This window comes from Pan troglodytes, chromosome 11 (genome assembly GCF_028858775.2).
Source record: "Pan troglodytes isolate AG18354 chromosome 11, NHGRI_mPanTro3-v2.0_pri, whole genome shotgun sequence".
Classification (NCBI taxonomy): domain Eukaryota; kingdom Metazoa; phylum Chordata; class Mammalia; order Primates; family Hominidae; genus Pan; species Pan troglodytes.
This window is the reverse complement of record NC_072409.2, coordinates 856,428-884,314: the sequence shown is the minus strand read 5'-3', so window position 1 is coordinate 884,314 and position 27,887 is coordinate 856,428. Positions and strand designations below refer to the sequence as shown.

The following is a 27,887-nucleotide window of genomic DNA, read 5'->3' as shown; positions in this document are numbered from 1 at the left end:
GTCTCTACTAAATATACAAAATTAGCCGGGCATGCTGGTGGATGCCAGCTATTGGGAGGATGAGGCAGGAGAATCGCTTGAACTTGGGAGGCGGAAGTTGCAGTGAGTCAAGATTGTGCCATTGCACCCCAGCCTGGGCAGCAAGAGCGAAACTCCATCTCGGGGGGCAAAAAAAAAAAAAGCTTGGAACCAGAAATGTTTTGGATTTCAGATTTTGGAATATCTGCATGTACATAATGAGACATCTTGGGGATGAGATGAGATGCAAGTCTAAACATGAAATTCAATTTTGTTTCATGTACACCTTATACACATAGCCTGAGGGTAGTTTTATACAATATATATGTTTTTTAGGCTAGTCAAATGAAGCTGTGAGAGAAGGAACGAATCTGTAACTGGTTGTCCTCAATTATTGTTTATACAATTTTTTATTATTTAATTTTTAGAGATAAGTCTTGCTCTGTTGCCCCTGGCTCACTGCAGCCTCGACCTCCTGGGCTCAACAATCCTCCTGCCTCAGCCTCCCAAGTGGCTGGGACCATAGGCACATGCACCACACCTGGCTAATTTTTGTTTTACTTTTTATAGAGACTGGGTTTTGCTATGTTGCCCAGGCTGGTCTTGAACTCCAGGCCTCAAGCAATCCTCCTGCCTCAGCCCCTTCCAAAGTGCTGGGATTACAGGCCACTGTGACTGTGCTCAGTAGTTTTAATAATATATGCAACCCGTCACATGAGTTCAGCTGCGGGATTTTCCAAAAGTTTTGGGATTTTGGATTTTTGGACTGGCTGTGCTCAATCTATACAAGCATTTCTGGTGCCATGATGAGGCATAAAATGTTCATTTTAAACATGTTATAAACTCGTGTTTTTCAAAAAACTTCATTTAATATAAATAGTTGCTTAAACAAGTATGAAAGGCTGAAAGTCAAAATCTGCCTGAGAAACTTAACAAATCTGCAAGCTGGAAACCGCGTCTTTTCCCCACTCTCTGCCAGACAGAATCACCCAGTCCACTTTCAGGGGCCCAGCAGGGAAGCTGATTTAAGAGAAGTCAACAGCTTTTCTGACTACACTGTGGATTCCATCAGTGCACAGGCACCTGCAGGGCTGCAGTAAGCATCTCTGATGAGGTGGTCCCGGGCACTCACTCGCAGTCTCCCTCCTGGTTTCCTTGTGGGAAGGGGCTTCATGATTTCAAGCTCAGTTCCCCTCCCACTCCCAGAGGTGGAGCGCATGGTCATAGAAGGAGCAGGTGGCCAGGAGGCTGAAGGCTGAGTCTGCTTCTTCTGGGTTCACGCCACAGTCACGTGTGGTGGCTGCTGTAGCCTGCAGCCAGGTGCCATTCTTCCTCATGCCCTCTGTGAGTGGCTTCATTCCACTCTGGGGTCTGGCATGGCCCTCCCCATCGTTATGCTCTATGCATTCATGACAGGGTGTTGGCAACTCGCTTGCACCCTTCAGGTCCGCCGTCTTGGTTCCTAGGTTGCTAGGAAAGGACCACGAGGGGGCCCGCTGCAGAGAACGGAAGAGCAGCCAGGACCAGTCGGCTCCATACACCAGCGAGTCGGGCAATGTGTGAGATGTCAGGACCGTCACCTCCTGCCTCTCCTCTGGAGTGAGAGATGGGAGAACCCAGGAAACACAACATCACCCAGAGCCTCTCCCCAGCCTGTCACGCCTGACAGGGAGACTCCACCAAGAACAGCCCCTCACAGGTCAGCAAGTGTTTCCTGAGGAGCCGTTGTGTCATGCAAAGGAACCAGCAAGACCTGGGCAGATGTTGGAGAAGAAACAGACCGTCATCTTGCAGTGCACACGCCTGTGTGCCTCCAAGAGAAGCATCAAGCGGGGCTACAGAACCTCACTTGATGGTGAAGAATACGGCAAAAGCCAGACAGGGGGAAAGACCTCAGTTAACACTTAAAACCAAAGAACAAAGGAGTTGTAGCCAGCTGGGAAGGAAGGGGATGTCTGAGGAACAGGCAGCATGTGTACAGCAGAGGTGAGAAAGTCCAAGGCTCGCACGGGGAACCACAAACAGGCGGCCATGGCACTGTCAGTGAGTGACAGTGGGCTGGAGCGTCCCAAGCATGCAGGAGTCTGGATCTTGGCTTGGAAAGGAGCCACTGACAAGGTTAAGTGAGCAGTTTCTTTATAGAAGTTGCTACGGCAACTGGAAAGAGGCCACAACCGCCTCCCAGAGCACACAGCAACAGAGGGAATGACGAGGCGTGGCCAAACCCGAGGTGATCTGGAGTCCAGGAGGCAAGGCCAGGGCTGGCAGGGGCAGTTGCGGAGAGCAAGTGGAAGGTGAACCAGGGGCTGCAAGGCTGGGTGGCCACTTGGGCTCTGAAAGGGCTGCCATCGCTACCTCTGAAGTACAGGGATTGATGCCAGCAGTGACCGGAATCAGAACCAGAATGAGTGCTGATGAAGAAGGGCTGAGGGCAGAACAGGACCGCACTGGATTACAAAACGTGCCGAGGTTGTATGGGCCTGGGCCGGGGAGGCCCAACCCTGGGCCCAGGGCTTCAACTGGGCAGAGGTGGCTCCGAGGAGGAGTGAGATGCTGAACGTTCAGAGACAGCCACAGGGGCCCTCGAGCAGCATGTGTGGGGCGACCCTCGGGAGGAAGCCCCTGGGGAGGCCGTTACTGTCCCTTGGGAGGTAGCGTCACAGGGCAGGCAGGACCTCGGCTAGTCTTTCATCCAGCAATCGCTCAACACGTCCACTCGGGCCAGCAGGACCTCTACTACAGCTTAGGAAAAGGTAACAAGGCAGAGTCTAAGCCCTCAGAGAGCCACAGCCTGGGAAAAAGACAGCGAATGAGTGGACGGAAGACACTGTTGCGACCCCAAGAATGGGAGGCCCTTTCTGATTAGCCACAGGCCAACGTTTCCTCCCTCTTTTTATTTTCAAGACAGGATCTCAATCTGTCGCATACGCTGGAGTGCACTGACCTGGGCTCTGTCTTCCTGCCTCACCTCCTGAATAGCTGCGACCATCATGCCCCCTAGTTTTTTCTATTTTTTGTGGCCACGGAGTCTCACTATGTTGAACTCCCGGCTCAAGCAATCCGCCCGCCCCTCCCAGAGTGCTGTGACTGCAAGTGTCAGCCACTGCACCCAGACAATACAAATTGTTTTAAAATTAGGCCGGGCGCGGTGGCTCACACCTGTAATCCCAGCACTTTGGGAAGCCAAGGCGGGTGGATCACAAGGTCAAGAGATCGAGACCATCCTGGTCAACATGGTGAAGCCCCGTGTCTATTAAAAATACAAAAACTAGCTGGGTGTGGTGGCATGTACCTGTAGTACCAGCTACTCGGGGAGGCTGAGGCAGCATAATTGCTTGAACCTGGGAGGTGGAGGTTGCATGAGCCAAGATCGTGCCACTGCACTCCAGCCTGGGTGAAAGAGCAAGACTCTGTCTCAAAAAAAAAAATTGTTTAAATTAAAGATACAAGCTGGGTGCAGTGGCTCACGCCTGTAATTCCAGCACTTTGGGAGGCCAAGGCAGGTGGATCACATGAGGGCAGGAGTTTGAGAGCAGCCTGGGAAACATGGTGAAACCCCGTCTCTACTAAAAGCACAAAAATTAGCCAGGCGTGATGGCGCATGCCTGTAGTCCCAGCTACACAGGAGCCTGAGGCAGGAGAATCCCCTGAACCTGTGAGGTGGAGGTTGCAGTAAGCTGAGATCACCCCACTGCACTCCAGCCTGGGCGACAGAGCAAGACTCTGTCTCAAAAAATACATAAATAAAGTTATGAAAAAGGCCAGCTGGGCACAGCGGCTCACGCCTGTAATCCTAACACTTTGGGAGGCCGAGGCGGGTGGATCACCTGAGGTCAGGAGTTCAAGACCAGCCTGACGAACATGGTAAAACCTCGTCTCTACTAAAAAATACAAAAATTAGCCAGGCGTGGTGGCACACACCTGTAATCCCAGCTACTCCGGAGGCTGCTGCAGGAGAGTTGCTTGAACCTGGAAGGTGGGGGTTGCAGTGGGCTGAGATTGTGCCATTGTATTCCAGCCTAGGAGACAGAGCAAGACTCCGTCTCAAAAAAGAAAGAAAAAGAAAAAAAGGCCTATACAGAGTACCTGACAAAACCGATCTGGAATGTTGAACTCTCAGACCTGTCTTAGTTCACCTCTTCAACTTTGAGAACTGAAGGCCGGATACAGTGGCTCAAGCCTGTAATCCCGACACTGAGGACTGAGTTGAGGCAGAAGGACTGCTTGTGTCCCGGTGGTCCAGCCTGCAGTGAGCTCTGACTGCACCACTGCGCTCCAGCCTGGGTGACAGGACACAAGACCCTCTCTTTAAAAAAAAAACTAAAAACTCACCATAGCCAAAAGGTGACAACAACCCAAATGTCCATCAGAGGATGAACAGACAAAATGTGGTCCATCATTACCTTCTTAAAAAGAGAATTCTGACACATGCTCCAACAGGGGTGAACCTTGAAAACGTTAAGCTATGTAAAGAAGCCGGATATAAAAAGACACGATTCTACTTCCATGAAATATCTAGAAAAGGCAAATCCCCATAGACAGAGTAAACGGAGGTTATAGAGGCTGGGGGAGGGATGTTTGGGGTGATGGAAAAGTTTTGAAAATAAGTAGCAGTGATGATTGCACAGTATTTTGAATGTCTTCTTTTATTTTGTTTTTTTTGAGACGGAGTGTCACTCTGTCGCCAGGCTGGAGTGCAGTGGCGTGATCTCGGCTCACTGCAACCTCCGCCTCCCAGGTTCAACTGATTCTCCTGACTCAGCCTCCCAAGTAGCTGGGACTACAGGCGCCTGACCTCAGGTGATCCGCCCGCCTCAGCCTCCCAAAGTGCTGGGATTACAGGCGTGAGCCACTGCGCCCGGCCTTGAATGTCTTTAATACCACTAAATTGTGGGCGGCAAGCCACCCAGGCACCGAGGCAAGAGACGGAGGACACGAGCTGTTCCAGTATAATAAAATATAAAACAAGAATAGTTATACCAGATATAGATCTTAGATAATGATTATATATGAATATCATTAATCATTAGTTGGTAGTAATTACTCTTTATCCCAATATTATAATAATCCTCGCTCTACAATCATAACCTAGGAAAAACCAGGCCATACAGAGATAGGAGCTGAGGGGACATAGTGAGGTGTGACCAGAAGACAAGAGTGCGAGCCTTCTGTTACATCCGGACAGGGCCACCAGAGGGCTCCTTGGTCTAGCGGTGACGCCAGCGTCTGGGAAGACGCCCGTTGCCAGGCGGACCCTGGTCTAGCAGTAGCGAAGAGTGTCAAGGAAAAACACCTGCTACTTAGCAGACAGGGAAAGGGAGTCTCCCTTTCCCCGGGGGAGTTTAGAGAAGACTCTGCTCCTCCACCTCTTGTGGAGGACCTGACATCAGTCAGCCCTGCCCGCAGTTATCCGGAGGCCTAACCGTCTCCCTGTGATGCTGTGCTTCAGTGGTCACGCTCCTAGTCCGCCTTCATGTTCCATCCTGTACACCTGGCTCTGCCTTCTAGATAGCAGTAGTAAATTAGTGAAAGTACTAAAAGTCTCTGACATGCAGAAATAATGGCATAAGCTGTCTTTCTCTCTCTCTCCTCTCCCTCTCTTCCTCGGCTGCCAGGCAGGGAAGGGCGCCCTGTCCAGTGGACACGTGACCCACGTGACCTTACCTATCATTGGAGATGACTCACACTCTGTACCCTGCCCCTTTTGCTTTGTATTCAATAAATAACAGTGCAGCCAAACATTCGGGGCCACTACCGGTCTCTGCACATTGGTGGTAGTGGTCCCCCGGGCCCAGCTGTCTTTTCTTTTATCTCTGTCTTGTGTCTTTATTTCTACACTCTCTCATCGCTGCACACAGGGAGAAGCCCACCGACCCTGTGGGGCTGGTCCCTGCACTAAATTGCACACTTAAAGTGGCTAAAATCATGCATTTTATGTTACATAAATTTTATCACAATTTTTACAAAAGCAGTTAAAAGGCAGGAGACCCAGTGTGTGCCCAACAGACAGTGCTGGAGTGTGTTTAAGAAACTCAAGCAAAGGAGATGCAAGTCAAGGGATTAATGGGCAAGTTCTCCTTCAATTATCAAGGCTACAGAGAAAAGTATCAAGCATTCAGAAGTCTAGGAAACACCACCAAGGGCCTCTCCTAAGCCTCTATCAGGAGGCAAGCTCTATCCAAACAGGCGGTGGCTGGGAACGGCTGTCACCAGGATGGATGGGAGCACAACAAATAGTCAATTGTGAGCTGAGACTTAGGAAAAAACAGGTGGGGCAAGGACAGAAAAATAATATGTTAATGCTGTGTTCTGAGTAGGAAAAAATGCCATTAAGAATGGGAAGAGATGGCCAGGCGTGGTGGCTCATACCTGTAATCCCAGCACTTTGGGAGGCCAAGGCAGGCAGATCACAAAGTCAGGAGATCAAGACCATCCTGGCTAACACGGCGAAACCCTCTCTCTAATAAAAATACAAAAAATTGGCCAGGCACGGTGGCTCACGCCTGTAATCCCAGCACTTTGGGAGGCCGAGGCGGGCGGATCACAAGGTCAGGAGATCGAGACCATCCTGGCTAACACGGTGAAACCCCGTCTCTACTAAAAATACAAAAAAAATTAGCCAGGTGTGGTGGTGGGCGCCTGTAGTCCCAGCTGCTCGGGAGGCTGAGGCAGGAGAATGGTGTGAACCTGGGAGGCGGAGCTTGCAGTGAGCCAAGATCCCACCACTGCACTCCAGCCTGGGTGACACAGTGAGACTCCGTCTCAAAAAAAAAAAAAAAAATTTGCCGGGCATGTTGGTGGGCACCTGTAGTCCCAGCTACTCGGGAGGCTGAGGCAGGAGAATCGCTTGAACCCGGGAGGCGGAGGTTGCAGTGGGCCGAGATCGTGCCACTGCACTCCAGCCAGGGCAACAGAGCAAGACCCCATCTCAAAAAAAAAAAAAGAAAAAAAAAGAAAATCACCATTTTGCCATTATCATAATTTATTCAAGCACCAATTGTCTCTGAACTGGGTAAAAGTCTGAAAAGGGAGTTATTGACACAGGTTCAAAGATTCTCACCACAGATTACTGATTAATCCCAAAGAGGAAAATAGTATCTCTTCAGTGAAGGGATTGGGGCAAACACCACCTTAACAAAGTGACCAAATTTCACAAAAATGGAACAATGTGGCATCACAGGCCCTTGACGTGAGGAACTAAGGAGGGCACAGTGCCACTTTCACAGGTTTCCTGGCAAAAATGCACGACCCCTGGCCAACATGGTGAAACCTCGTCTCCACTAAAAATACAAAAATTAGCCAGGTGTGGTGGCAGGTGCCTGTATTCCCAGCTACTCGGGAGGCTGAGGCAGGAGAATGGCGTGAACCCGGAAGGTGGAGGTTGCAGTGAGCCAAGATAGCGCCACTGCATTCCAGCCTGGGTGACAGAGCGAGACTCCATCTCAAAAAAAAAAAAAGCATGACCCCATACCAAAGACTCGCCTCAGACTCAGAGGTGTGAACTGGAAGAGAATGAAAACGATGCATCACGCCACACTGAAGTGACTTTACCAATGCCAGACAAAACTGACTTTAAAACAAAAAATGTTACTAGATTTAAAGACAGACACTTTATATTGATAAAAGGGTCAGCACATATGGAAGATACCAGAATTATAAACATACATAAAAGAGATCCCCAAAATACGTGAAGTAAAAACTGATGGAAACGAGGCTGGAAATACGTAATTCTACAGTTAGAGTTGGAGGTAACAATAGCCCACTTTCTTTTATTTTTTTGAGATGGAGTCTCACTCTGTCTTCCAGGCTGGAGTGCAGTGGCGCGATCTCGGCTCACAGCAAGCTCCGCCTCCCGGGTTCACGCCATTCTCCTGCCTCAGCCTCCCAAGTAGCTGGGACTACAGGCACCCACCACAGCGCCTGGCTAATTTTTTGTATTTTTAGTAGAGACAGGGTTTCACCATGTTAGCCAGGATGGTCTCGATCTCCTGACCTTGTGATCTGCCCACCTCGGCCTCCCAAAGTGCTGGGATTACAGGCGTGAGCCACCGTGCCCAGCCAACAGACCACTTTCAATATTGCCCAGACAGGAGATTGAGTAAGGAACCAGAAGATCTGAACATTATAAAGCCGAGACCTCACAGGCACCTACAGGGCACTCCAGCCAACGGCAGCAGAACACACGTCCGCAAGTGCACAGGGGCACTCCCCAGCAGAGACCACACTCTAGGCCACAAAACAAATCTCAGTAAATTCAACAGGAATGCACAATGGAATAACATTAGAAATCGGTAACAGAAAGAAATGTGGGGACTTAAAAACATGTAAATTAAACAACACACTCATAAATAACCAATGGTCGAAGAAAAAAGCCACATGGGAAATTAGAAAGTACCTTGAGATGAATGAAAATAAAAATACAACATACCAAAATGTATGGGTTGCAGCAAAAGCAGTGCTCAGAGGAAAATGTATCACCATTAATAAAGAAAAAAGACCTCAAATTGTTTTAAGATGAGAAATATTATGGCTGGGCATGGTGGTCCCAGCTACTCGGGAGGCTGAGGTGGACGGATGGTTTGAGCCCAGGGGCTGGGCACGGTGGCTCATGCCTGTACTTTGGGAGGCCAAGGCGGGCGGATCACCTGAGGTCAGGAGTTCAAGACCAGCCTGGCCAACGTGGTGAAACCCCATCTCTACTAAAAATACAAAAATTAGCCGGGCGTGGTGGCACAAGCCTGTGATCTCAGCTACTCTGGAGGCTGAGGCAGGAGAATTGCTTGAAGCCAGGAAGCAGAGGTTGCAGTGAGCCGAGATCACACCACTGTACGCCATTCTGGGTGACAGAGCAAGACTCCATCTAAAAAAAAAAAAAAAAAGATCTCAAATTGTTTTAATACAAGAAATATTATGGTTTGGCATGGGGGGTCCCAGCTATTCAGGAGGCTGAGATGGGAGGATGGTTTGAGCCCCAGGAGGTTGAGGCTGCAGTGAGCTACAACTGCACCACCACACTCCAGCCTGGGTGACAGAGCAAGACCCCATCTCAAAACAAAACAAAAAACGATGAGAAATACAAAGCACATTCACAGAACTAACAGAAACAATACAGAAGAGATGGAGAAACTAAAGATGCAAAAAACAGAGGAATACAGGCCAGGCACGGTGGCTCACGCCTGTAATCCTAACACTTTGGGAGGCCAAGGCAGGCGGATCACGAGGTCAGGAGTTCCAGACCAGCCTGACCAACATGGTGAACCCCCCAACTCTTCTAAAACTATAAAAATCAGCCGGGCATGGTGGTGGGTGCCTGTAATCCCAGCTACTTGGGAGGCTGAGGCAGGAGAATCGCTAGAACCCAGGAGGCGAAGGCTGTGGTGAGCCGAGATCGCACCACTGCACTCCAGCCTGGGTGACAGAGCAAGACTCCGTCTCAAAAAAAAAAAGAGGAATACCATGCGGAAATCGAGTCAATCAAGTCCTTGAGTACAATCCAGTGCAGAGAAGAAACTGGCCTTGGGAACAGGTGTGGGTCACCCACCGCTGCAGAGAGCAGAGAGCATGTGGGTGGCCCGAGAGGCTGGTGGGCTTAATGGTGGGAAGATGAGGTGGTTTTGTGATTGCTTATTTTTGGAGTGAGGGGAGAGAGAAGAGGCGAAAGAGGAGAGATCATGAGCTGCGAGTCAGGAGGGAAGAGGAGGTCCTGGAGGTTTGAGCAGAGAGAAGAAAATGTGAACCAGTTCTGACGGTGGGGGATTACTGCCTAGAGAAATGTTACAGATCACCAGGAATCCCAGGGACCTACTAGAACACAACGTGGACAGCTGATTCCAGCAACGTTCTCCGGCTCAACCAGAATCAGAGGTGCTTGTTCCCAACAAAACAACACTGGGTTCTGCCCAGAGTGTGAGAAAGGGATGAAGGGAATGGAGTGTGAGCTCACAGGGGGCAGCAGACCACAGAGTCCCAGCTGACCACAGGCAGGAAGAGCATGGGAGAGCACAGACAAGGATGGTTATGGGAGTGATGGGTGGCCAAGCCTCCAGACTAGAGGTCCCAGTGGGGTCAGAGGTCTGCTGAAATGCAGGAGGCACCGGAATGACGGAGCTGGGAAACCAGGGAAAACTGTGGTTAGAGAGCAGAGATTCTGGAGCTGGGACAGTTATGGATCACGACCAAGTCTAAGCGCAACGCTGGGAGTGTGTAAAAGCTGAGGGAAGAGCCCAGCAGAGCAAGGGAGCAGGGAGCTGAGGGAAGAACCCAGCAGAGCAAGGGGGCAGGGAACTGGTGCCCTGCCCTGAGGCCCAGCAGCCACGGGTCCCCACTCACCCATTGCCTTTTGGCAGTTGAGGATCTTAAAGCCACTGTGCATGCAGGCGGCCAGGAGCAGGTGGTGGTGGAAAGGGTGCCACTTGATTCTCCATACCCCACCCTGCACGGGCGTGTCTGCCAACGGCTGCTTCATGTTTCGTGTGTCCCACAGTAGGATGTGTTCATCATAGCTGAAACCGACCAACCACAGGAGGCATGTAAGGAAAGCCCAGGCTCACCTGTTCCACAAGGCCCCTGGGGGGCACAGAACGTCTCCCAGAGACCTGTCCCATGCATCCCTCGAGGACAAAGTCCCCTTTCCCAAACCCATATACCTACACTCCGGCGAAGCACTGGCAGACGAAATGCTGCAATGGTGCCAGGAGGAGAGGCAGCGAAAGAGGGAAGAATGGCCCAGGAGCCCCCCCGGGACTCACCTTCCCAGGAGGAAAGGCAGCGAAAGAGACGAGAAGGGCCCGAGAGCCTCCTGGGGACTCACCTTCCCGTGGCCAGGATGTGCTCCCGATGAGGGCTGCTCTGGATGCTGCACACACCCATGGTGTGTCTGCAAGCAGAGGCGGCTTCTGTACCAGTGTCCAGCACACAGACTCACCCAGGGAACGGGAGGGCTGATGACCCAGGGAACGGGAGGGCTGGTGACCCAGGGAACGGGTGGGCTGGTGACCCAGGGAACGGGAGGGCTGGTGTGGGCACCGAGTGCTGGCCCTTGGGCAGTTACCTTTTGCTGGTGAAGAGAAATTTGCCGGGTACCCTGGTGTCCCAGCCCCTCAGAAGGCCATCGTCACCCCCTGTGTGGAGACAGAGAAGCATCAACACCACCAATGACAGGAAATGAGCGTTCTCAGTGAGGCCGTTGATGTCTGTGAGGAAGTTCCCCGGGGTGACTGTCTGTGAGGAAGCTCCCCTGCGTGACTCTGTCTGTGAGAAAGCTCCCCTGGGTGACTCTGTCTGTGAGGAAGCTCCCCTGGGTGACTGTCTGTGAGGAAGCTCCCCTGGGTGACTCTGTCTGTGAGGAAGCTCCCCTGGGTGACTCTGTCTGTGAGGAAGCTCCCCTGGGTGACTCTGTCTGTGAGGAAGTTCCCCTGGGTGACTGTCTGTGAGGAAGCTCCCCTGGGTGACTGTGTCTGTGAGGAAGCTCCCCTGCGTGACTCTGTCTGTGAGGAAGCTCCCCTGGGTGACTCTGTCTGTGAGGAAGCTCCCCTGGGTGACTCTGTCTGTGAGGAAGCTCCCCTGGGTGACTGTGTCTGTGAGGAAGCTCCCCTGGGTGACTGTGTCTGTGAGGAAGGTCCCCTGGGTGACTGTGTCTGTGAGGAAGCTCCCCTGGGTGACTGTGTCTGTGAGGAAGCTCCCCTGGGTGACTGTGTCTGTGAGGAAGCTCCCCTGGGTGACTGTGTCTGTGAGGAAGCTCCCCTGGGTGACTGTGTCTGTGAGGAAGCTCCCCTGGGTGACTGTGTCTGTGAGGAAGCTCCCCTGGGTGACTGTGTCTGTGAGGAAGCTCCCCTGGGTGACTGTCTGTGAGGAAGCTCCCCTGGGTGACTGTCTGTGAGGACGCTCCCCTGGGTGACTGTGTCTGTGAGGAATCTCCCCTGGGTGACTCTGTCTGTGAGGAAGCTCCCCTGGGTGACTCTGTCTGTGAGGAAGCTCCCCTGGGTGACTCTGTCTGTGAGGAAGCTCTCCTGGGTGACTGTCTGTGAGGAAGCTCTCCTGGGTGACTGTCTGTGAGGAAGCTCCCCTGGGTGACTGTGTCTGTGAGGAAGCTCCCCTGGGTGACTGTGTCTGTGAGGAAGCTCCCCTGGGTGACTCTGTCTGTGAGGAAGCTCCCCTGGGTGACTGTGTCTGTGAGGAAGCTCCCCTGGGTGACTGTGTCTGTGAGGAAGCTCCCCTGGGTGACTGTCTGTGAGGAAGCTCCCCTGGGTGACTCTGTCTGTGAGGAAGCTCCCCTGGGTGACTGTGTCTGTGAGGAAGCTCCCCTGGGTGACTCTGTCTGTGAGGAAGCTCTCCTGGGTGACTGTGTCTGTGAGGAAGCTCCCCTGGGTGACTGTCTGTGAGGAAGCTCCCCTGGGTGACTGTCTGTGAGGAAGCTCCCCTGGGTGACTCTGTCTGTGAGGAAGCTCCCCTGGGTGACTCTGTCTGTGAGGAAGCTCCCCTGGGTGACTCTGTCTGTGAGGAAGCTCCCCTGGGTGACTCTGTCTGTGAGGAAGCTCCCCTGGGTGACTCTGTCTGTGAGGAAGCTCCCCTGGGTGACTCTGTCTGTGAGGAAGCTCCCCTGGGTGACTCTGTCTGTGAGGAAGCTCCCCTGGGTGACTGTGTCTGTGAGGAAGCTCCCCTGGGTGACTCTGTCTGTGAGGAAGCTCCCCTGGGTGACTCTGTCTGTGAGGAAGCTCTCCTGGGTGACTGTCTGTGAGGAAGCTCTCCTGGGTGACTGTGTCTGTGAGGAAGCTCTCCTGGGTGACTGTGTCTGTGAGGAAGCTCCCCTGGGTGACTGTGTCTGTGAGGAAGCTCCCCTGGGTGACTGTGTCTGTGAGGAAGCTCCCCTGGGTGACTGTCTGTGAGGAAGCTCCCCTGGGTGACTGTCTGTGAGGAAGCTCCCCTGGGTGACTGTGTCTGTGAGGAAGCTCCCCTGGGTGACTGTCTGTGAGGAAGCTCCCCTGGGTGACTGTCTGTGAGGAAGCTCCCCTGGGTGACTGTGTCTGTGAGGAAGCTCCCCTGGGTGACTCTGTCTGTGAGGAAGCTCCCCTGGGTGACTGTCTGTGAGGAAGTTCCCCTGGGTGACTGTGTCTGTGAGGAAGCTCCCCTGGGTGACTGTGTCTGTGAGGAAGCTCCCCTGGGTGACTGTGTCTGTGAGGAAGCTCCCCTGGGTGACTGTGTCTGTGAGGAAGCTCCCCTGGGTGACTGTGTCTGTGAGGAAGCTCCCCTGGGTGACTGTGTCTGTGAGGAAGCTCCCCTGGGTGACTCTGTCTGTGAGGAAGCTCCCCTGGGTGACTGTGTCTGTGAGGAAGCTCCCCTGGGTGACTGTGTCTGTGAGGAAGCTCCCCTGGGTGACTGTGTCTGTGAGGAAGCTCCCCTGGGTGACTCTGTCTGTGAGGAAGCTCCCCTGGGTGACTCTGTCTGTGAGGAAGCTCCCCTGGGTGACTGTGTCTGTGAGGAAGCTCCCCTGGGTGACTGTGTCTGTGAGGAAGCTCCCCTGGGTGACTGTGTCTGTGAGGAAGCTCCCCTGGGTGACTCTGTCTGTGAGGAAGCTCCCCTGGGTGACTGTGTCTGTGAGGAAGCTCCCCTGGGTGACTGTGTCTGTGAGGAAGCTCCCCTGGGTGACTGTGTCTGTGAGGAAGCTCCCCTGGGTGACTGTCTGTGAGGAAGCTCCCCTGGGTGACTGTGTCTGTGAGGAAGCTCCCCTGGGTGACTGTGTCTGTGAGGAAGCTCCCCTGGGTGACTGTGTCTGTGAGGAAGCTCCCCTGGGTGACTCTGTCTGTGAGGAAGCTCCCCTGGGTGACTCTGTCTGTGAGGAAGCTCCCCTGGGTGACTGTGTCTGTGAGGAAGCTCCCCTGGGTGACTGTCTGTGAGGAAGCTCCCCTGGGTGACTCTGTCTGTGAGGAAGCTCCCCTGGGTGACTGTGTCTGTGAGGAAGCTCCCCTGGGTGACTGTGTCTGTGAGGAAGCTCCCCTGGGTGACTGTGTCTGTGAGGAAGCTCCCCTGGGTGACTGTCTGTGAGGAAGCTCCCCTGGGTGACTGTGTCTGTGAGGAAGCTCCCCTGGGTGACTGTGTCTGTGAGGAAGCTCCCCTGGGTGACTGTGTCTGTGAGGAAGCTCCCCTGGGTGACTCTGTCTGTGAGGAAGCTCCCCTGGGTGACTCTGTCTGTGAGGAAGCTCCCCTGGGTGACTGTGTCTGTGAGGAAGCTCCCCTGGGTGACTCTGTCTGTGAGGAAGCTCCCCTAGGTGACTGTGTCTGTGAGGAAGCTCCCCTGGGTGACTCTGTCTGTGAGGAAGCTCCCCTGGGTGACTCTGTCTGTGAGGAAGCTCCCCTGGGTGACTCTGTCTGTGAGGAAGCTCCCCTGGGTGACTCTGTCTGTGAGGAAGCTCCCCTGGGTGACTGTCTGTGAGGAAGTTCCCCTGGGTGACTGTCTGTGAGGAAGCTCCCCTGGGTGACTGTCTGTGAGGAAGCTCCCCTGGGTGACTCTGTCTGTGAGGAAGCTCCCCTGGGTGACTCTGTCTGTGAGGAAGCTCCCCTGGGTGACTCTGTCTGTGAGGAAGCTCCCCTGGTGATTTTGCTGGGGGAGTCTTAGGTTGCCACCTCAACTGGAGGTCCCAGAAACAACCCCCAGGAAAGTCATCGCTGTGCCTTGACTCTCTAGAGACTGGAAGCAGGAGGGGAAAGACGGACGGAACAGAAAGAAGCCTGCAGGAACAGAAGGGAGGAAATGGAAACTGAAGGGGCCCTGAAGGCCATCAGGTGCAGGCAACCATTGTTCACAGGGGCTGTTACTAGGTCCTAGAGCCTAAACTGCCTTTGCTAAGGGCTCCAGTGAATAAAGCCCTAGCTTCTAAGAACAAGAGTTGCCAGATCAGAGCCCTGAACAGAAACTGCACACAGGAGGCAGCAAGCACAAGGACTCCACACCATGCACCTGAAAGGAAGGTGCCCTCTGTCATCTTAAAGCACTTGTTTAGGGGAACGAAAAGGATGGGAGAAGAGAGGAGTTGGTGCACTGAACCACAACCAATCTTCCAAGAAAAGCAATGCAGACATGGGGTGAATGGTGGCACCTGAAGGAAGGGAAGCTCAAGAGCAGGGCCCACAGCGAGAGTGAAGAAGAGCAGAAGGAAAACGTCTAGGCCTAACCACATCACCCACCCCTGCATCTTCCAGCTCCCACTACCCACCCACCTTCCATCCATCTCACCATCTATCCACCCCCGACCCCACCCCATCCAAAATTCCACCATCCATCCACCCATGCCCCCACCCACCCCCCACCCACCTTCCATCCATCCACCCACCATCCATCCAACAATCCACCATCCATCCACCACCCACCACCACCACCCACCATCCAAAAATCCATCCATCCACCCACCATCCATCCATCCAGCCAGCCAGTCACTCACCCACCATCCATCCATCCATCCAACAATCCACCATCTATCGACCCACCCGCCCTCCCACCTTCCATCCAACAATCTACCATCCATCCACCCACCACCCACCACCCACCACCCAAAAATCCATCCATCCACCCCATCTATCAAGCCAGCCAGCCAGGCACTCACCCACCATCCATCCATCCAACAATCCACCATCCATCCACCATCCACCACCCACGACCCACCACCCACCACCCACCATCCAAAAATCCATCCATCCACCCATGATCCATCCATCCATCCATCCATCCAACAATCCACCATCCATCTATCCAGTCACTCACCATCTACCCACGCCACCACCACCACCACCCAAAAATCCACCATCCATCCACCACACACCCACGAACTCATCCACCCACCATCCATCCATCCATCCACACGCCCTCCCACCCACCATCCATCCACTCACCCACTATCTATCCAAACTCCACCACCCACCATCCAAAAATCCATCCATCCACCCACCCACCATCCATCCATCCAGTCACCCACCATCTATCCACCCCACCACCACCCACCATCCAAAAATCCACCATCCATCCACCACAAATCCACCCACTCACTCATCCACCCACCATCCATCCATCCATCCACCCACACACCCTCCCACCCACCATCCACGCACCCACCCACCACCCATCAAATAGGTACTTGCTGAACACACACTATGGACCCTCATAATAGACACTATGGATACACGGTGAACATGACCTACAGTTAAATGAACCAGCGGAATCAGCTGACCTAGGCATGAAGCCTGCAGATGAGCCTCAAGTATGAGCTGCCATTCTGTGGCAAATTTGTACAGAGTAGGCAAAGGCTTCTTTATACGTGAGTCTCTCCACTCTCTCACGCCCCACACATCCACTCCATCAGGAAATCTGACTGGATATACCTTCACTTCTATCCAGAACCCAACCACTGGTCCTCACCTCCACTATTCCAAACCTGCTCTGGGCTGTCTCATCACCTGCCCAATGTCAAGTCTCCAGGCTGTGTCCCTCCCTCTTGTGGTCTAGACTCACATTCACCAAAGAGGTCATCGCAAATTTTAAAATGCAAGTCAGAATCTGTCATTCCTCTGCTCAACATCCTGCAACAGCTCCCATTTCATTCTGAGTAGGAAACAAAGTCCTTCCTGGAGCCTGCACGGCCCTGTGCCCTGGCCCATTACCTCTGATTTCACCCTCTTCTATTCCGCTACTGCCTCAGGTCATCCTAACCATGCTGGCTACTGGCTACTCTTCTGCCATAGCAGGGCCACTCCTGCCTTAGGACCACTGCCCACCATGCTCTCCAACAGTATGATCTGCACCTGCTCCCAGCACCCTTGGTCCCCTCACCTCCTTCTACCTTCTTTCCAAAGCACTCGTTGCCCCTGACAGGCCATGCAGTCTCCTTCCCTATTACATATTATGCCTTGTGTTTACTGTCTGTCTCCCCGCCACAGAATGTAAGCTGGGTGAAAGCAGGGACTTTTATGTGAAAATCAGCCAGGTGTGGTAACTCACACCTGTAGTCCCAGCTACTCAGAAGGCTGAGGCAGGAGGATCGCTTGACCCTGGGAGGTTAAGGCTGCCGTGACCTGTGATCACGCCATTGCACTCCAGCTTGGGTGACACAGCAAGACGTGAACCACCCACCCCATCCTCAAAATGTATTTATATAAATAAATTTTTTTTTTTTTTTGAGACAGAGCCTTGCTCTCTCGCCAGGCTGGAGTGCAGTGGTGCGATCTCGGCTCACTGCAACCTCTGCCTCCCGGGTTCAAGCAATTCCACTGTCTCAGCCTCCCGAGTAGTTGGGACTACAGGCACCTGCCACCATGCCCGGCTAATTTTTTGTATTTTAGTAGAGATGGGGTTTCACCATGTTGGTCAGGATGGTCTTGATCTGCTGACCTCGTGCTCCGCCCACCTTGGCCTCCTAAAGTGCTGGGATTACAGATGTGAGCCACTGCGCCTGGCCTATATAAATAATTTTTTAAAGAAGGCTGAGTGCAGTGGCTGACGCCTATAATCCCAACACTGGGAGGCTGAGGCAGGTAGATCGCTTGAGCCTAGGCATTCGAGACCAGCCTGGGCAACATGGTAAAACCCCATCTCTACTAAAAATACAAAAATTAGCCGGGCATGGCGGCAGGTGCCTATAATCCCAACTACTCAGGAGGCTGAGGCAGGAGAATCACTTGAACCCAGGAGGTGGAGGTTGCAATGAGCCAAGATTGCACCACTGCACTCCAGCCTGGGCAATAAGAGCGAAACTCCATCTCAAAATAAATAAATAAATAAAAATAATAAAACTTAAAAAAGAAAGCAGGACTTTTGTCTGTTTAGATTGCTAAAGTATTCTAATCACCTAGACTAGGGCTCAGCACATAGCATTTGTTGAAAGAATGAATCAGTCCAGAATTATTCAATAATTGCCCTACGGTACCTTTGCTCTGAATTAGCTCAAGGTAGAAGAACCAATCCAAGGAGAGACCTCAAGAAATGAGATCTTTATGGCTCTCAGACGGTTCAAGGCTGTGACAACGAGCAACACAAATAAGAACGCCGCCTTACACACATGCTCGTCACTCGGACAAGCAGAGGCAGCGTGAGCCACGGCGGAGGTGAGGCCTGCCTGGGGTGGAAGGACAGCTGCTCTGCGTCAGTCTTCTAAGGACAAGATTTTAAGCTGAGCATGTCAAAAAAGCAGAATTCACCCATGAAGGAAACATCCCGTGACGAAACCCTGAGACTGAGGGAATGTGGACTATTTCAGGAAAAGGTGACTGAGAGCAGAGGAGCCAAAACAAGGCCGGAGAAGCAGGCGTGGACCAGATTCCACAGGCCTTGGGTAATCGCATCACTATTTTGGATTTTATCCTCAATGAAACAGGAACTGTGAGGGGTTCTAACAATGAGTGAGATGCGATAAAGTGTGTGTGTTTTTAAAACACTTGCTTGGCTACTGTGTGGAGACTGGAACAGTCAGGAATGAAGGCAGGGCCATCACTTGCTGCTCTGCTGTAACAAACTAGATGAGACAGTGGCCCGGATGTGTAGCAGCAGGGAAGGGTCAGATCTTTTCTTCGGCTATTTGCAAATTCAGCAGCTCCTCTTCTGTCTTTTCTCAGAGACCCGCCCCTCTCACCTGCCATGAGTTATCTCTACCTGGGAAAGAGATGCTAGCCAAAGCTACCTCCTTCCTGGAAACACCAGTTGTTAATTTCTCACTCCCACATCAGCATGCCCCAGATGCAAACCATTCACAAGACCTGGAAAGGAATCTTATTTCTCTCATGCTTCCTTTATTTCTGGAAGATAAACTATATCCAAAAAGGGTGCAGACAAACTTGAAATCCAACATGGCGAAGTCACTATTGTATCCACAGGTATCAGGCAAAAAGCACAGAAACTGGACTTCCAGTAAAAGCATAAAGGATCTGACACCGAGCATATCAGGGAGGCAGGATGGCTCTGCCCACAGGTGCCTGCTCCTCCAACACCCTGGCCAACACCACCCAAGACCCTGCACTGCCTGAGGCAAGCTATACTTTGCTCTCTAAAGAATAAGTGGGCGGGGCAAGGTGGCTCACACCTGTAATCCCAGCACTTTGGGAGGCCAAGGCGAGTGGATCACGAGGTCAGGAGATCAAGACCACCCTGGCCAACACAGTGAAACCCCGTCTCTACTAAAAATACAAAAAATTAGCCGGGCGTGGTGGCAGGCACCTGTAGTCCCAGTTACTCGGGAGGCTGAGGCAGGAGGATGGCGTGAACCTGGGAGGCAGAGCTTGCAGTGAGCCGAGATCGCGCCACTGCACTCCAGCCTGGGCGACAGAGCAAGACTCCATCTCAAAAAAAAAAAAAAAAAAAAAAGAATAGCTAAGTGGGCCGGGTGCAGTGGCTCACACCTGTAATCCCAACACTTTGGGAGGCCGAGGCGGGAGGATCACGAGGTCAGGAGATCGAGACCATCCTGGCTAACATGGTGAAACCCCATCTCTCTAAAAAAAAAAACTACAAAAAATTAGCTGGACATGGTGGCGGGTGCCTGTAGTCCCAGCTACTCAGGAGGCTGAAGCAGGAGAATGGCGTGAACCCAGGAGGCAGAGCTTGCAGTGAGCTGAGATTGCATCACTGCACTCCAGCCTGGGCGACAGAGTGAGACTCTGTCTCAAAAAAAAAAAAAAAAAAGAATAGCTAAGTGATGAGGGCCAACTATAGCCTTTGACCCAGAAAGTACATTCTCCAAAAAAGAAAAAAAATAGTGGCCAGGCGCAGTGGCTCACACCTGTAATCCCAACACTTTGGGAGGCTGAGGTGGGCGCATCATGAGGTCAGGAGATAGAGACCAGCCTGAACAACATGGTGAAACCCTGTCTCTACTAAAAACACAAAAATTAGCTGGGTGTGGTGGCAGGCGCCTGTAATCCCAGCTACTTGGGAGGCTGAGGCAGTAGAATCGCTTGAACCTGGGAGGTGGAGGTTGCAGTAAGCCAACATCGTGCCACTGCACTCTAGCCTGGCAAAAGAGCAAGACTCAGTTTCAAAAAAAAAAAGTATACTTTCCATAAGAGGTCTTCAAGATCCCAACATAACTGGAATCACAGCTGCGGCACAGGCCTCCCCCTCTCCCTCCGCCCCTTCCTCAGCAAGCCTTCCATCAGAGGTGACCGGTGGAGGAATACTGACCTGAATACACAATTTCTGTATGCCAGTAATTGAAAGCAGCAATCCAGGCCTCGAATTGATGTGCCTGCCATGAGGCCACTTTCTGCAGCCTGGGCCTCGTCTCATTCACCATCAGGAGGTGGAGCTGCCCTGTGGAGTCACTGCTGATGATCTTCAAGGGCTGGTCCCCCGCCCTAGACACAGGGAACCCATGAAGAAGCCCGGCAGAATGTTATTCGTCAGCCTCTTCTGGTTCCCAAACAAGTCCTGAGAGACGGTCTCCACAGCCCTGGGATGCGGATATGCCCCTTAAGAGACTGGCTGGCTAAGATCACAACCACTGCTAAGCTTGTCAAAGACACCAGTGTCGACTTCTCTAGGTAAAAACGCTATCGCTATGTATCTAAAATGGGGGACCTTTTTTTCATAATAGGACTGGCAGTGATGATGTCAGGGCTGAGGAGCACAGTCGCGGCTCGCTGAAGGTGGCTGGAGCTCTCTAGCCTGAAAAGTGGAAGTGGTCCTCAGAGAAAGACTCAGGACCCCTGACCAAGCCTGGCCCTTACCTTCCAGTTTTCCCAGTGGACCAATCGAGGGACAAAGCCAGACACTGCTCCTCCAGGGCAAGGCTGGACAATGGCTCCAGCACGTGGCTCTTCTACTGGAGAAGAAGAAACTCCATCAAAGGGAAGTAGCCGCCCCAGAACCCCCAAAAGACTTTTCCTCTCCTGCAGGGAAGTCATCGTTCCCTCATTTACAACCTGTGCGAATGTAGTACATCAGTCACTGAGTCACACCTCCACCTAACACGGCAACCCCTGCTAGGGGCCCCGAGAAGACCTGGGGACACTGGGGCTCACACTCCTCACACTTGCAGGACAACTTTCCCACAGGCTTGATCCTGGGGCACGGTCTCCCTCCCTTTCACACCCCCTTGCCATCCTTGCGCTCCTAGATGCTGTCAAGACGCCTGTGCAGGCTCCAGACCACGGTGGCACACGCAGTTTCCCACCCCAGGCCTCCAGGGCTGCTGGAACACTCGCCTCCCGAGACACAGACAATGGGGAAACTCCTCTGGTTTCCACTTCAGAAGCCGCGAGCAGCCATGAGAACGTGGTGGCTCTTTATGCAGATCTATATAAATTTCATTTCCTAAACAGCCTGGCCAGTGCTTAACTCCATCCCTGGCTCCCAGCAGGCTGCTGTACCAAAGCCCTTTCCTGGGTTCATGCACTCCTCCCTTGGGCCCACAGCTTTCCTGTGGCTGCTCTTTCCCTCCTTTCTAAGACAGGGCAACTGCTCTAAGCTGCCTTAAGCAAGGCCCTTTCCTACACAGGCCCTTGGTTGGCCCAGCCCCGCCTGCAGCATCTGCATCCGAGTGAGGGCGTGGTTTCAGGCTGTTTACATCACCCCACTACGGGACATCCCCGTTCTCCTCCCCGACAGCTATCAGATGAAGTCACTTTGTTAATGCATGGCTCCGGAGCACTGTGAGAAACTCGGAAAAATTCACACAGGACTCACGTGCTTTTCCAATAATCAGTGAGAAATGCCATCTTCACACAGGACGCTCACTGCTACTCTGGGCCCCAGCATCAACCTAAGAATGCTTGCCCAGGCTCTCCTTAGAGAACTTTCAGATCCACTGACAGGTCAATGAACATCCTGTCACTTCAGCCCTTCTGCTGGTGACACATGAGGTGACTTCCTCTTGGAGTTGGATGTAGAACGCAATACAACTTAAAAATAGACTCCACATTATCTTAGAACGTTTATATATAGCTCACCATTGAAGAGAGATCGTTTTAGAAAAATGTCTGTATCAGCACAGCCTCCTCCCCAACCCTCTCTATTCAGGTCCCTTCTGCCCCACAGAACAAGTGCAAGTCACTGACCTCAGATTCCACCAGGCGGAGCAGTTGTATGGATCCACTGGCATCTGCCAAGCCCAAGAGGGCATGTCCAGCCACCGGGATGTGACACCTGAGGAGAGGGCCCACCATAAGCACACCAATGTGCCCGGAGCACAGGCGTGCACTGTGCGTCCCGGTAACCACAGTCACGCTTCCCTTAACAACGGGGCTGCAGTCCACGCAAACCCAGCCGGGACATCCTACTACACACCTTGACTATATGGTATGGCCCACTGCTCCTATGCCACAAACCTTACAGCATGTTACTGCAGGCAAGTGTGACACAACAGGAAGTGGTTGTATATGTAAACATAGAAAAGATACAGTAAGAATACAATATAAAGGATAAAAAACAGGTGGCCGGGCATGGTGGCTCACACTTGTAACCCCAACACTTTGGGAAGCTGAGGTAGGAGGATGACTTGAGGTAAGGAGTTCGAAACCAGCCTGAGCAACATAGCAAGACCCTCTTTCTACAAACTAACAAACAAACAAAAATGAGGTGTGGTAAGGCCAGGCGTCGTGGCTCACGCCTGTAATCCCAGCACTTTGGGAGGCTGAGGCGGGTGGATCACGAGGTCAGGAGATCAAGACCATCCTGGCTAACATGGTGAAACCACGTCTCTACTAAAAATACAAAAAAAATTAGCCGGGTGTGGTGGCGGGCGCCTGTAGACCCAGCTCTTAGGGAGGCTGACGCAGGAGAATGGCGTGAACTCAGGAGGTGGAGCTTGCAGTGAGCCGAGACCGCGCCACTGCACTCCAGCCCGGGCGACAGAGCGAGACTCCGTCTCAAAAAAAAAAAAAAGAGGCATGGTGGCATCTACCTGAAGTCTGAAGTCTCAGCTACTCGAGAGGCTGAGACGGAGAATTGCTTGAGCCCAGGAGTTCAAGGCTGCAGTGAGCTATGATCACGTGACTGCATTCCAGCCTGGGCAACGGAACAAGACCCTGCCTCAAAAAAAAAAAAAAAAAAAAAAAAAATTAAAAAGGATAAAAAGTGGTACACCTGTATAGGGCATCTCCATTACGTTAAGGCACCACCATGGTATACGTGCTCCATTGTTGACCAAAACATAATTATGCCACACACCACTGCATTTAAATCTCAGCTCCAAAAGTGGGCTAGAGCCTACAACTGTGTTCTCAAACAAAAGACGCCCCAGGTTATGAAGTCAGAAAACTCCCATCACTTCCCCGGCTGGAACATGACAAAGGAAATAAGCCCCAGGTAAAGCACTCCCCAGGTGGAAGATAGGCGGGACAGCAAAGAAACAAATCCAAAGTTGACATGCAATGCCTGTCTTGTTGAAGGCATCAGGCATCAGGCTTCCCTGATTGCTACTCATGACAAATTCTACACCCAGTGGGATTATCACAGTTATACCATTTCATGTCCAGGATCGCAGAAGTATCTTTTCTTTGGACCTCGACCAGAGGGTGAATAGAGTTGTTGTCATTGAAACTGTACAGGAAGAGACGGCCTAAACGGACCTGAGGCTCCTTAACTTCCATTCCACCCTACAAAAAATGCAGAGGTAGTCTCTGATTATCCCAAGACACGAAGGAACCCAAAGGATGGGAAAAGGGATCCAAGGAACTCAAAGGTTTGCCATGACTAAAGGAGTGGAATTCTGCCTGGAAGGAGAACCTCTGGTTTTCTGAGCTGGAGAAACGTCTATTAATGAGTAGGTGAACACTCCTGGACCCAGTAGAGAAGGCTCCTTCTAAACCGGCCAACAGGGACCAGCTATGGCTAGGGTAACCACAGAACCCAGTATGCCTGGGACAGTCCTGACTTACGCCTGTTGTTCCAGTGCCCAATTTGGATCCTAATATGTACCCACCAGAAGTTAAGACATAATTCCCACTTTCTCTTCACTGTAGATTCCACCCATTAGCTTGGGCCACACCTGTATATAGAAGACGTTCTGCTCTCAAGATTTTAAAGTTGGCCGGGGGCGGTGGCGCGTGCCTGTGGTGCCAGCTACTCAGGGGGTTGAGGCGGGAGGATGCCCTGAGCCCTGGAGTCCGAGGCTGCACTCCAGCCTGGGTGACAGTGCAAGACCTTGTCTCAGAAAAAAGTAATTTCTTTTTTTTGAGATGTAGTCTTGCTGTATCGCCCAGGCTGGAATGCAGTGGTGCGATCTCGGCTCACTGCAAGCTCTGCCTCCCGGGTTCACGCCATTCTCCTGCCTCAGCCTCCCGAGTGGCTGGGACTACAGGCGCCGCCACCACGCCCGGCTAATTGTTTTGTATTTTTTTAGTAGAGACGGGGTTTCACCATGTTAGCCAGGATGGTCTCGATCTCCTGACCTCGTGATCCGCCCGCCTCGGCCTCCCAAAGTGCTGGGATTACAGGCGTGAGCCACTGCGCCCGGCCGAGAACAATTTTTTAAAAAAGATTCTAAACTGTTTCCAGCCTACCTCCTGGCCAAAGGGCCAATATCCCCTCTTCATCTGCTGGGCGATTCGGTGCGCCTTTCGGCCTCAACCTCGTGGCCGGCCCCGCCCTCCCCTCCCGAAGCCGCGGCGCGCGCACCTTATTCTGGGGGCCGGCAGGCCGGTCCTCCGGCCGCCGCAGCTGGTAGGTCCCGCACGCCAGCAGGTGCCTGCAGCCTTGCAGCGGGCACCACTCCACCGAGTCCGCCGTCAGCTCGGTGTCCACCGTTTGCAGGGCGAAACAGCCCATCATCCAGCCCTCGGGGAAGGGCGCGGAGCCGGCAGTAGAGGCGGGTCGGCGGGGCCGGGCTGGGTACTGCGCGGGGCGGCGAGGCCGGGGCCGGCCGGACGAGCGCGGAGCCCCAGGGACACTGTCAGCGCGGGCCGCCTCTCTCGCGACTCCTTCCGGGGTGCCGGGGCGGGACATCCGGCCGGGCCTTGGACTCCGTGGACGCCCCTGGGAAGCCAGGCTCCCACGCCCCCTGCCGGCCGGCTGACCGCGGCGGGCTTCAGGCGCCAGACGCGCTGCTCCCTGCGGGGCCGTAGAGACCGAAGGCTTCAGGAAATCCGCTCCTCCACAAAGCAGGTTTGGAGACGGCAAGTTAGTGACAGAGCCGTAGGTTTGAAGCCGCCTTTGCAAAATTTCTATCACTGAGAAAAACCCCAACAGCGAGCTGCGCTAGCGCACCCCGTGGCGCCCTCCCGGTTACTCCTGGGCCATCGGGCCGCGCTGACTTAACATTTAGGCTGCAGTTTCCATGACAGGCCTTGCCCCGGAATCAACGCCTTCGTAAAGCTGATGAGGAGCCCGCGCCCCACTAAGCCCAGCACCCCGAGGCCGCAGGCGCGCTCTGCCTGCCTCCTGTGAACCCGCCATGGCGGAGCTGCCCCTCAGAGACCGCCTTCCAGGGTCTTTGCTTGTCTGACACCCGTGGCTGCATCAGGACCCCCCAGAAGCGGCTCAGCAGGTGGACGGCTCCGACCCCTATGATTATCAGCACCAGTCGCCTGGCCGCCGCCCCCCTCCCCCAAAACTGCCTTTGAAAAAACCCCTAACCTAGGAGCTTTGGACAAGATGATCTGAGGACGAACTCCATCTCACATGTGGCCTGGCCGGCCCGTGTCTATTAATTTTTTTTTTTTTTTTTTTTTTTTTGAGACGGAGTCTTGCTCTGTCACCCAGGCTGGAGTGCAGTGGCGCGATCTCAGTTCACTGCAAGCTCCGCCTCCCGGGTTTAAGCCGTTCTCCTGCCTCAGCCTCCTGAGTAGCTGGGACTACAGGCGCGCATCACCACGCCCAGCTAATTTTTTGTATTTTTAGTAGAGACGGGGTTTCACCGTGTTAGCCAGGATGGTCTCGATCTTCTGACCTCGTGATCCACCCGCCTCGGCCTCCCAAAGTGCTGGGATTACAGGTGTGAGCCACGGCATCCGGCCCTAAACTTCTTTTCTTTATTGCAATCCACGGTCTGAATGTGTGCAGCGGGCAGGAAGAACCCCTCGGGCCGTTACAGGTTGAACTGTGCCCCCCAAAAAACAATGGACTGAAGACCCCGGCACCTCAGAGAGCATCCTTAACAAACAGCGGCTCTCAGAAGCAGCAGGCGTGGGCCCTGACCCAGAGGAGCAGGAGTCCGCAGAAGGGAAAGCTGATGCAGAAGACTTGCAGGGCCATTGCTGTGCAGACCACAGGGAGGCAGGCAAGGCCCCTGGCAGGGAGGAGGCGTCCGCACCTGAGGGCCCTTGCCTGCGCCTTCATCTGAGACTCCGGCCTCCAGAGCCTGGACTGTGAATTCCTGCTGCTTCAGGCTGCACAGCTCCCGCTGCTTTGTTGCGGCAGCTCCAGGAAGCTAAGGCGGACTTGACTGAAATATACGGGTGCCTGGGTATTCAGCCTCAGGGCTTCAAGCAGGGCTGTGGCTAAAGACATGGCAGAGAGCCAACAGCTCAGACCACCGCAGAGACAGAGGCGCAGAAAAGGCTGGCCAGGAAGGCAGCAGGGCATTCCAAAAGGGCCTCGACCACACACCTCTACGGGGGAGGGAGAGTGACCAGGTGCCCATCCCAACGCCCCACACTCCAAACCAGCTTTAGAAGCAGCCCCACATTGCAGCCATCTGGATGTCCTCATAGAATGTCTTAGATACCTGGCTACGAAGACCAGGAAGTCGGGGCCACGGAACGGGAAAGATGACCAGAGGATTGGGTGTCAGGTGAGAGGGAAGCAGTGGTGGGGCCCATCCCACCCTCACGGTGCCACCTGCTGGGGTGAGGCCTGGAGGAGCTGCCACATGCAAACCTAGAACCTGCACCGCCCCCTTCCCCAGCGTGGTCTCTCACAGGTGGGAGGCCCTGGGCGCTTCTTTCAGTGCACTTTTCTGATGAATGACTGCCAAACAAGGCAGCCCTGCTGGTCAGGGGTAACATGGCCACACCCCTGGATGCAGGCAAAGGGGACCCCTGCACTCCGTGCTCATCCGCAGACTCTATCTGAAAGCAGGCTGCCTGAGGGCACTTGGGGCTCCAGGCCTGAAGACTGCCCCAAACCCCAACCTGCTGACCCGCCATCTCTAGGGACACATATGTCCCCCTCCCTGGCAGCTTTCACCTACTCAGCAAAAAATGTCCCTGACCTTTGCAGCAGCTAAGGGGGCTTCTCAGGGCCTGATGTGGGCACATGCAGTTCTCTAAGCTCCAGGAAATCCTGCGGAGTTTGTTGCTATCACCCATTTTCAGCAGTCCTGTTCTTCACGAGCCCCCAGGGTACTGCCAGAAAAGCTACTGGAAGTTTTGCTTACAGACAAAAGCCAGCCCAGCCAGGGGCAGCAATGAGAACACACAGGGTGTCCTGGAACATGGCAGTGGAGCTTCAAGAAGGGAAAGTGTAGCAGCAACCTGCGGGACCAACACAGGGTCAGACCGGACCAGACCAGACAGGTCAGAGTCGGACTGGCCAGGCTTCCAGCTCCCAAGAAGCAAGGCCTCTGGCTGGGCGCACCTGGAGACAGGCAGGATCCCAGCCACGCAGCCTGGCATGTTTCCCTGGGGCAGCTCTATGGGTACAAGATGCTGACCAGCCCCAGACACCTGGGGCTCCCCAAGGAGAGGGAGGGCTATCCTGGAAACCACAGCCCTGCAGACGGACGGAGAAGTGAGACCCTCACCTCACCCTGGCTGGCCAGCCCCCTCCACCATCTGCAGCAGGCCTGCTGAACATGCCCTGTGGATTCTTCTGGGCAGAAGCTGTCACTGCTAAGCTCCCAGCCACTTCATGCATAAATCAGGCAAGAACTAACCAATGTCAGGGGCGAGAGCATCCTACTCCCCATAAAACAGTGGGCAGCTGACTTAGCAACCCCACTACTCCTGCCGCAAGACAA

At 53.4% G+C, this 27,887-nt stretch overlaps 1 protein-coding gene across 8 annotated transcripts; it reads right to left on the bottom strand.

The window, feature by feature from the left end:
• Positions 1-867: 867 nt before the first annotated feature.
• DPH7 (diphthamide biosynthesis 7) lies at positions 868-24,925 on the bottom strand. 8 transcript variants are annotated; one of them, XM_054659294.2, is made up of 9 exons: positions 24,608-24,925; positions 23,453-23,586; positions 22,048-22,135; positions 20,719-20,810; positions 20,174-20,346; positions 11,069-11,138; positions 10,829-10,894; positions 10,348-10,520; positions 868-2,760 (listed from the first exon to the last, which is right to left on the bottom strand). In XM_054659294.2, exons 1-9 carry the CDS (start codon positions 24,758-24,760, stop codon positions 2,699-2,701), a joined length of 1,011 nt encoding a protein of 336 aa, XP_054515269.2. In that variant the 5' UTR covers positions 24,761-24,925; the 3' UTR covers positions 868-2,698. The 8 variants fall into 8 exon arrangements, with proteins under 8 accessions (XP_054515269.2, XP_054515262.1, XP_054515259.1 ...); XM_054659287.2 differs by having other exon boundaries at positions 868-2,809; positions 24,608-24,924; XM_054659284.2 differs by having other exon boundaries at positions 868-1,612; positions 24,608-24,922.
• Between the last annotated feature and the right edge of the window lie 2,962 nt (positions 24,926-27,887).